Genomic DNA, 10,218 nt, shown 5'->3' with positions numbered 1-10,218 from the left:
ACTAGATAGTCTAACTCTTGTTACAAATTAACTAGCTGCTGCGACATCTTAACAAACCTGATATTGAGTATGCCTACGAGACCCTGGACATTATGGCTAAAATGCGAGAGGACTATTATTACTTCTTTTAACGTGCAATGGAAGACAAGGAAAATCTTCTACTACACATTGTCGACATTATTTCTACCCCTGAACAACTGGACTGGGTCTAGCGAGCTGTTGAGAATTACGAGGACCCTACGATTGGTGACAACGAGGTTATTATCTAATGCCCTGAAGGATTGGATTTTAAGATTAACACGCTACTCGCATACCTAGGAAGACCTCTGAAAGAATTCCCTGATTTGGAGAACTTCTTTGAGGAATTTGAAAAGTTTAACGAATACTAAGATCTCCTAGAAGAACTCGAGAAGATGGGCTATGATGGCGAGAAGATATGCGAATGGACCCTGAACGCCACGGCGTTATAGAAGGACTAACCTACGTATTATCTCTCTAACACAGAGCGAGAGGAAGCTAAGACGGCACCTCCGAAGATAAAGAAGCGACCTACGGATAGGCGTCTTACTGAAGTCGAGTACTAGATGGATTACAGGAACGCTTTACACGACAAACTGTTATAGACAATATGTGTTAAGAACTCCTGCCTAATCTACTACAGCGACAAGAATGGAGTAGGATGGAACCCTAGACTAAACAAGATAACACTGAGGTGCAAATAGTCTTGGTTTAAATGCACTACCGACGTGTGCCTAGTGCACCTATAGGACAAGCGAACCGCTTCTTATTTTTCTAGACACGTCGACCTACAAGAGATCCTCTAAATGCAATTAGTATTTGAGAAGGACGTTGGAGGACAATTGGCATTAGAGTGTGACTAAGACGACTAGTACCTCTGCCTACACTCTGACTGCGACAAACACATGATCGCTAAAGATTTCTACGGATTTGGAAAGGCTTTTTTAGACTAAGACTTCTGATAGAAGGAGCTTGCAAGGAGATTAACAGCATAAACTTCTTAGAACTTATTAGGCTTTCGGCGAAGCTTAATGGAGTATGGATGCAGGCATTTGTGGACTTAGGAGCTTAGGCGAGCTACATTTCTGCGCAGACGGTATACTGAGCTGGGCTTATACTACGCAGAAAGAAGAAGAGTTACACGCTACTTGTTGCTAGCGGGCAACTAATGCTAGGTGAAGCAAAGATTACCTATAAGGTTACTGGAGTGACACTTGACATCTATGGACATTAGGAGAAGCTAGACCTAGACGTCTTTGGATTAGCTACCTACGACATTATATTAGGCCTACCCTAGTTACAAGAACATAACCTACGAATTAACTGGAAGTTGAGGGAGTTCTCGTTTGACTGCTGTGGACTAGACGCAACTACAAGCATGCCTACGCATTGCACGAAGCTGATGGTAGATGAGAGGGAGATTAACGTAATTGCAGCGAAGTAACTAACCTCGACTAAGAACGTCTTTAAGAAACGAAGGTTCGACTTAACAGATACGGGAAAAGAATTACCTGATTACGAAGTTAGAGTTCTGGAGAAACGCGTAACTCTAAGCATCCTGAAAGAGTATAAAGAATTTGAACATCTCTTTGCGGAAGTGGTAAATGGCGACGCCTTACTAAAGTACTAAGATTGGGACTACGAGATCGTCCTGGAAGAAGGAAAGAAACTACCCTTCGGACTGATCTATTCCTTGTCGGAAATGGAACTCGACATTCTAAAGAAGAAGCTGGTAATTGACTTGAAGAAAGGCTACATTAGACCCTCTACTTTACTAGTAGGATTCCTAATACTCTTTGTTCTAAAGAAGGAAGGAGAACTACTAAGGATGTGCGTTGACTACCGAAAGCTTAACGATATTACGGTTAAGAATTGATACCTCTTACCGAACATTACAGAACTACGGGATTGACTATTGAAAGCTAAGATCTTTACAGCAATAGATCTTAGAGACGGCTACTACCTTATTAGGATGAAGAAAGGTGAAGAATGGAAGACAGCGTTCCGCACACGATACGGATATTACGAATACACTGTTATGCTGTTTAGGCTTACGAACGCCCCGGCAACATTTTAGGCACTTATTAACAACGTGTTGAGAATGTACCTAGACATCTTTGTTGTTGTATACCTAGACGATATCCTTGTCTACTCTGAAAACGAAGAAGACTACGTTAAACATGTCCGCACGGTACTAAGGTGCCTAGACTAGTACAACTTACGAATTAAGCTGAAGAAGTGTATATTCTACGCGACGGAAGTACCCTTCTTAGGCTATATCGTAGGTATTAACGGAGTATGGATGAGCGAAGAAAAGATTAAGCTCGTTAAGGAATGGCCTCGACTAACTATAGTTAAGGAGATACAGTCCTTCTTAGGATTCCTGAACTTTAACTGACAGTTTATTAAGGACTACTCTAAGATCGCTATTCCTCTGACTAAGCTAACACGAAAAGACACGCCTTTTATATGGAGTAAGGAAGCAGAAGACGCCTTCTAGACGCTTAAGAATGCAAGCATTACACTACTATGCTTCTGCATATTCTAATTAGGACAGCTACTACGTTTCGAAACCGACGCGTTAGACCTCGCTCTTGGAGGCTGCGCTAGCTAGCTACACGAAGGCAAGTGGCACCTAATCGCCTACTACTCGCGCAAGTTCTTAGGACACGAAGAACGATACGACGTTTACGATAAGGAGCTTCTAGCTATTGTCGCCTGCCTAGAACATTAGAGAGTATACGCCGAAAGCTGCTCGGAACTTACGATATTTACGGATTACAAGAACTTAGTTAACTTCACGACTACTAAGAAACTTAATCGCAGACAAATTTGATGGTCGGAGAAATTGGGCTAATACAAGTTTAAGATTATGTATACACCTGGGAAAGATAACGGCAGAGCAGACGCTCTTAGCCGCAGACACGACATTGCAGGAACTAAATCTATTACGAGTACTGCGATACTTAAGGTTAATGACGACGGGTTATTAGGACTAGCTAAGACGCTGAACTCGATACTGCGAGTTACTAGCGAAGTACTGGAAGAATTGTAAGAAGCAATTATTAAGCAACACTATGACGACTCTGTACACGGTTACTCTGGTATTACTAGAACTATGGAACTTATTTGACGCAACTACGAGTTTCTAAACATGAGGGACAAGATTACTGCCTTTATCGCTAAGTGCGCAGACTGTTAGAAGAATAAGCACAGTACCTACGCACTCTACGGAGAAATGCAGGCAATGGAGCTGCCTGACTAGCCTTGGTTAGACATCTCTATGGACTTTGTTACAGGCCTACTAGTCTTAAGAGACCCTGTGACACAAGTGTTCTACGACGCTATTCTTGTAGTAGTAGATTGTTTTACGAAGCAAGCTGAGTACATCGCCTTTCGCAAGAACTTTACGGCAGTACAGCTTGCACACATTATTAACGATTGCATTATCTGACACTACGGCATTCTAAAGTTAATTATTAGTGACAGAGACAAGCTCTTTACTTCGAACTTCTGGACTACCTTGTTAGCCGCTATTGGAACTAAGAGAAAGCTATTGACAGCTTATTATCCGCAGACAGACGGACAGACCGAGCGAACGAATTGCACGATGAAAGCCTATCTACGCATCTATGCTAACGAATAACAAAACAACTAGGTATTGTTACTACCTATGGCATAGATGGCGTATAACAATAAGCTTTCTAAGTCTACAGGACAGACTCCGTTCTACGCGAACTACGAGAGACACCTAAATCTCTTTACACGTACTTTTCCTAGTTAGAAGACAGAAGCAGCTATTGCTACTGCCGATAAGCTAAAGACAGTATATGAGTTACTTAAAGCGACACTCGAGAAGGTATAACGCTAGAGCATTTTATATGTTAACAAGAAACGAAAAACGGCACCTTAGCTAAAGAAGGGGGATAAAGTTTATTTGCTTACGAAGAATCTCTGCACTAAACGACCTAACAAAGGGCTCGACAACGTTAAGGTCGGACTGTTTTTGATTCTTAACTAGAAGGGACTAGTTACGTTTACACTCGACCTTCTACCCGACGCAAAAATCTACCTACGATTCTATATTAACATGTTGGAACTAGCAGATCCTAAAACGCTACTCTAGAAAACCTTTTATTTTGAAATAGAAGAAGACAATGTCTTCGAGGTTGAACGAATCCTCGAACATTGACAACGTAACAACAGAACAGAGTACCTAGTTAAATAGTTAGGATACGACGACAGCGACAATATATAGGAACTAGATACGAACTTTACGAACTGCTGATAGTACCTTCGGAAGTACTAAGCTTAGCGACGGAAGCATCGAGCATACCTATTGTAGCCTACATGGTCGGCGAGAATGCGACGCTAATTGATGCAGCAGGGCAATTGATATCCTGCGCTGCTTCTGTCTTACTAGCCGCCTTTATGTCTGAAGCCAAACAAAGCGCTTTCTTACGCGCCTGTTCCTCTGCCTGTTTTAGAATTTTCTTATTCTGTAGTAACCGCGAAATCACCGCTGCTAACAACTTTTCATTATTATCGACTTTCTTTTAGTACTTCTCCCGAGTACGGTCTAAGGACTTCTAGGACATGTTTACACATGCCTAACCTAACCGAGTGCACTTAGTACACTTTAGACGAGAATCTAGCATAACGAGACAAACGACTTTTTTAAGAAAACAATAGTTACAAGGAGCTTTAGCAGGATAGTTGGCTCGAGCAATTTTAGAGCTGAGGCGTAAGCGACGTTAGTGAGAAGAGGACATGACGACTGCCTTACTTATGACGCGGGGCAAGCCTCAGTTATTAATGGAAACGACAAATTAGTTACGTAATTCGAGGACGAATCTATAGAGGAGGAGGATGGTGTTACGATCTAACCTAAGGGGCACCCCGGGGGTCAGCGTAATCACTTTAAAGGATCGTGCGGCACAGTTGTAGGAGTGCGGCACGGGAACTGCGCCGCAGTTACGTGACTGCTCGTCTACGAGCAGGACGGCGCTAGTTCTATACGAGCGCTTGTCCACGAGCATAAGCAGTTAGACTAATAACTAGCAAGACACATTACTGCTTGTCTACGATTACTTACACGCTCGTCTACGAGCGCAACACTTATTAAAGTATATAGCTTAGACACTAAACTCTTATAGCTTAGTGTGTTTAACTTTGTACAAGACTCTAGTATTTAATCTAAGGATTATACTTCTTTCTTAACCTCTTGTAATATTACATCGTTCTACTAAACGTGCTATTACACTCTCGTACTATTACATCGATCTTCTAATTGTGCTAGTACACCAACCCGTCCTACCTCACTTACTTATACCCCGAGAACTAACTCTTAGGTTATCTTAGGACGACCTTCACAGCCTTCTCCTCTTCTATCTTCTTTGTCTTCTTCTATCGCTCTAGTTACGCCTACATAACCTTAGCTACCTCGCCTTAGATAGATAGCTCGCTGTTCTCTTTATTATAAACAACAAAGTATTGCTATAGCGCTCTTTCTCGAAAAAATGTCTACACTTTAATCTTTTCGTACGCGGTGTTATCCTTCTTATTCTATAGCAGCTTATATATACTCTTCTAATATATCTATAACTTATTAATATTAATAGTAATATATTCGCACTTATTCTCTATACACTAAAAGCCGTCTAGCGGTACACTAAGCTCTATAATTAGTAGGCCTAGCAGTGTAGGTAGCTAAATCTCTTACAGGTTGCGAATCTATTCGCGATTATTGTAACTCGCGATAACCTACTGCCGTAGCTAGCTGCTAATACTATAATATTAACGCAGATACGCATTAAGATTCTATAGCGCAGTCGCGTGCTGCTTATAGATAAGCGTCCTATACTTATATAGATAGCATATTATGTTCTTAATCGCGTTAAGTAATACGGGCGGGTTATATAGGCGGCGCGCGGTTGTTGTAGTAGTTAATATTTCTTAGGTAGCTAGCGCGTTAGGCGGTTGCGCGATCTACGAGAACTCTATGTTTTCTGCAGCTTAATACAACGCGTAATAGTAGATAATTGTTAGTGTTATTATCTAAAAGATATATTCTAATAGCAAAAAGTTAATCTGCGGTATAAAAATAATAGAATTTAAATAGCAATGCCCGCGAGGATACTAAACGAGGATACTCTTAGATTTCGCTGTTCTAGGTTAGCGAGCCCTAACGCTTAGCCTAGTTTAGCGCGAGGATACGTATTCTCGTTGCCTTATATTAGTTAGGTAACTATAGCGAGTACACTAGTCGAATTAATATAGTTACTCTAAGAGTAATAATAATAAGTACTGCAAGAAGTTATTAAGTTAGTATAAGAATATATAGTAGAGAAGAGAGAGGTAGTATTATAGTTATAGAGAGAGAAGTAGATAAGCACTAGGTTTTATAGAAGACTAATAGCTATATTAGATATAATAATAACTAATCTATAAGAATAAAGAGAGCGCTAAGAAATACGTAACCTACTCTGCAGTTCTACGCATGTTATATATATTAGTGTTATTAGCTATAAAGAGATTCTTAGAAATTCTACTTAGCCTTACTACGTTCTAGCTTCTAGAACTTACTAAGACTCGCTAAGACTTATAAGACTAGAGAGTTACCTTAAGTATATAGCTTAGGCACTAAGCTCTTATAGCTTAGTGTGTTTAACTTTATATAAGACTCTAGTATTTAATCTAAGGATTATACTTCTTTCTTAACTCTTTATAATATTACATTATTCTACTAAATATACTATTACCTCTTATACTATTATATTAATCTTCTAATCGTGCTAGTATACTAACCTATTCTACCTCACTTACTTACTCCTCGAGAACTAACTCTTAGGTTATCTTAGAACGACCTTTATAAGAGTATTCTCTAAGTAAGTTATAAATAGCGCCTTTACGTTCTTCTTAAGAGTAGTTAGATTATCTATAGTAACTCTAGCGTAAAGATTCTATAACTTAGCTAGCTTAATACGTTTTAGCTAGAGTATTCTCTAGATACGTAAGCGTTATAGCTTCTAGTCTAGAATAGTCTCTTCTAGACTAGCCTAAGTCTCTTTAGAAGTAAGAACGCAATTCTATAGTAACTATAGTAGAATTAGACTATTACTCTCTTTATTATCTATCTTATATATAGAAGTTATTAGTTTAAGCACTTTCTTCTTAATAGAAGTTAGTACTAATAGATCTATAGCTAATACTACTACGTTAGATAGTTCTACGTTATTATTAATATTTATTAGTATATAACTATTACTATAAGTATTGCGAGTAGATATTATATAATATAGGCGTATTATAAGATAAATAATTTAAATATTAGGCTATTAACTACTAATTAATACAGAATACAAGAGATAGTAGAGTAATAGTATATTATCTAGTAAAGATAGACGAATCGTTGCCTACTTAGTTACAATTCTCTAGATCTACTTATACTCGCGCTAGGTGAGATCACCTAATCGTCTGAAACACAGGTTCCTGACAGGTAATACAACTGTTACGTATTGTATTCTACTACGTGTCTTAGTCTATCTACGCCGTGCATTGCCCTGTTGGAAAGCATTGCAGGTTATCGATTGCGAAAGTTGTACTCGCAGCGAGATTGAGGCCAGAGCCGGAGTAAACGACAACTATTATTGTATGCTGGTCCTGCGCATTCGCGACTCCAGGACCGCCTAACGTCTTCCAAACAGCCTCCTCTGGACCTGTCGACACGCCTACGAATCTACCCTTCGATACACCGTTCTCCATGTAAGTCACGACTTGATTGTCGATTGCCAGAACGGCTTGCACGGGGTAACGTGCGCGATTGTCGGTCTGAACTATCTTAAACCCGACCGTGCAGTTGTAGTTGCTACCGGCTGGGATGTAGACGTTTTGGAGCGTGAACCTCCAATTCTGGGCTCCCGTGTACCGGTTGGTCAACGTAGTGTAAAGCGCATGCGAACCGTCGAGCGGCGCGAAGGGTGCCATGTCAGCAAACAGGACTTCGGTCTTTCCGAACGCAGTATTAGCACCGTACAAGTTGGTCCATGGTGCAATGGCTCCGCTTTCGAAAGAGGGATTATAGCTCGCGGCGAGCGTGTTGCAAGTTGCTGGCGCCGACGTGGTGGATGTCGCGACGATGGAAGGCACTGGGGATGATGAAGCGGGTATCTCCGGGAGTGGCGACGGCGTCTCGACCACTGAGCTTGATGGGGTCTCTTGGACTGGTGTGGGGGTGGTTCCGGAGGATGCGACAGGCTCCGACGATGGTGACGCGCTAATCACGGGCGCAACGGTGGAAGAGATGGTCTCGGTTTCGGAGGATGCTATAGACTCCGACGAAGGCGAAGCGGTAATCACGGGAGCAACAGTCGAAGAGATGGTCTCAGTTTCGGTCTCCATCGGTACAGCCTGAGATTCTGTAGACACTGGCGTGGGTGTGGTGGACGGCTCGACAGATGTCACAAGCGCGGTGGTCGATGCGACGGAAGAGACAATCTCAACTTGCGAGGAAGCGACCTCCGATGTGGCTGTGCTCAAAAGCTCGGTAGTAGTGGCAGGCGACTCTGCAAGGGTATTCAAGACGCTTGGAGAGCTGGTGATAGCGTCCGTTGAGGCGGTGACCCCTGACGTTGCGAGTGAGGCTGGAGGCTGGCCAGCCGCAGAATCGACCTCCGAGGCCGCTGTTGACTCTGGAGTGGCTTCCAGCGGAGACAAGCTTTCCACTGCGGTGACCGATGCGCTTGCGCTTGTCGCAAACGTACTTAGGTACAGGCTTTCGACCGACGGAATCGTGGATGAAGAAGATGGAACCGGGTCGGCGAGCGATGCGCTCGTGGCCTGGGACGAGGTAGTGGAAGACGACGCGGTGCTTGGCGGCGAGGCTGATGATGAGCCTGCGTGTGTGCTCGCAGCTGGTGGTACGCTCGCCGGTGCGATTGGGGCCTTTGCAGGCGTGGACGAGGCGGACGAGACGGACGAGGATGCAGGCTTGCAATTGCCGAAGCCTGGCTGGCAGCCGCTACCGCAGTATGCATCGGTACTTCCACTGTGTCGCATTAGTATACAGTAGCATGCAAGGGGCACATGATACCTGAACGTACCAGTATGAGTATTTACTGCAGCAGTTACCCCATTTGGATCCAGCACATGTCATCCCGACGGGTGACGCTTGGTAGGCACTTCCGCATCGCGCATTGATGGAGACCTTATGAGTAGCGGGTTTCGTGGCGGCCGATGAAGCGGTGGAAGGAGGACGAGTTGACGTCGACGTTGAACGCGTCGTCGTAGCAGAAGGGGAGGCAGCTGAGCTTGAGCAGGAACCGAAAGCAGAATTACAGCCTGAGCCGCAGTACGCGTTAGACGATCCGCAGTATCCGTATCTGGAAATGTGTTGTGATCAGCGAGTTGTCCACGTGGTACTGTGCCTTCCAAGGTTGACTTACTGCGAGCAACAATTGCCGAATACAGACTTAAAGCACGTGAAGCCACTCTTTCCGCCGCAACTCCCATCCTTTGATACCTTTGCAGATGCCGAGATCGGAACAGGCAAGGGTTTACAATTCCCAAAGCCCGACTGGCAGCCGGAGTCACAATGAGCGGAAGTCTTGCCGCAGTAATTGTATTGCGAGCAGCAGTTACCGAAAGAGGAACCGGTGCACGTGAGACCAAAGCTGCTTCCGCAGCGGCCGGTCTTGGACATGCGTGGACTGCTCACAGCAGCATCGATGATGGGGAGAGCGGCTAAAAGCGCAAGGAGAATCGATCGCATGATGACGAATTACGTATTAAGAATTATTGGTGAAATAATGTTGATGCGAGACTGAACGAGTGACGAGTCGGACGGAAGGAAGGGCTGCCGGACAATGTCTGACGAAGGAGATAATGAGAGACGGTGCGCGATGCTTCATGTCGAAGGCCATGGCGATGATATTTATGGCGCTCATAATTACGTCCTTGTCGTGAAGGTCGCCGCTTCGACCGAGAGAGTAGAACTACACGATGCGAAGCCACATGCGGGTCAATGAAGCCATAACGCGAAAGCGAACTCAATGCGGTGAGCTGAATGCCGCAAAAGGAAATCCATGCACTCTTTCGAAGCTGTTGTGATGTTGGTCGAGAGGGTGTAGGAGATCTAGATTGTGGGAGCCGTACGATGTTCGCGCGGAGCCGCCGAAGATCAGTACCATTTGGGCTAGGCTG

At 43.6% G+C, this 10,218-nt stretch overlaps 1 protein-coding gene across 1 annotated transcript; it reads right to left on the bottom strand.

The window, feature by feature from the left end:
- Positions 1-7,563: 7,563 nt before the first annotated feature.
- J4E86_007265 (uncharacterized protein) lies at positions 7,564-9,172 on the bottom strand (the record flags this gene model as incomplete). Its single annotated transcript, XM_051447787.1, has 3 exons — positions 7,564-8,758; positions 8,781-9,023; positions 9,120-9,172. 3 exons carry the CDS (start codon positions 9,170-9,172, stop codon positions 7,564-7,566), a joined length of 1,491 nt encoding a protein of 496 aa, XP_051301385.1.
- Positions 9,173-10,218: the final 1,046 nt, after the last annotated feature.

The sequence above is a fragment of the Alternaria arbusti genome (assembly GCF_024043155.1).
Source record: "Alternaria arbusti strain BMP 1465 chromosome Unknown scaffold_9, whole genome shotgun sequence".
NCBI lineage: Eukaryota > Fungi > Ascomycota > Dothideomycetes > Pleosporales > Pleosporaceae > Alternaria > Alternaria arbusti.
The sequence above is the reverse complement of the archived record's forward strand: the minus strand, read 5'-3'. Positions and strand labels throughout refer to the sequence as shown.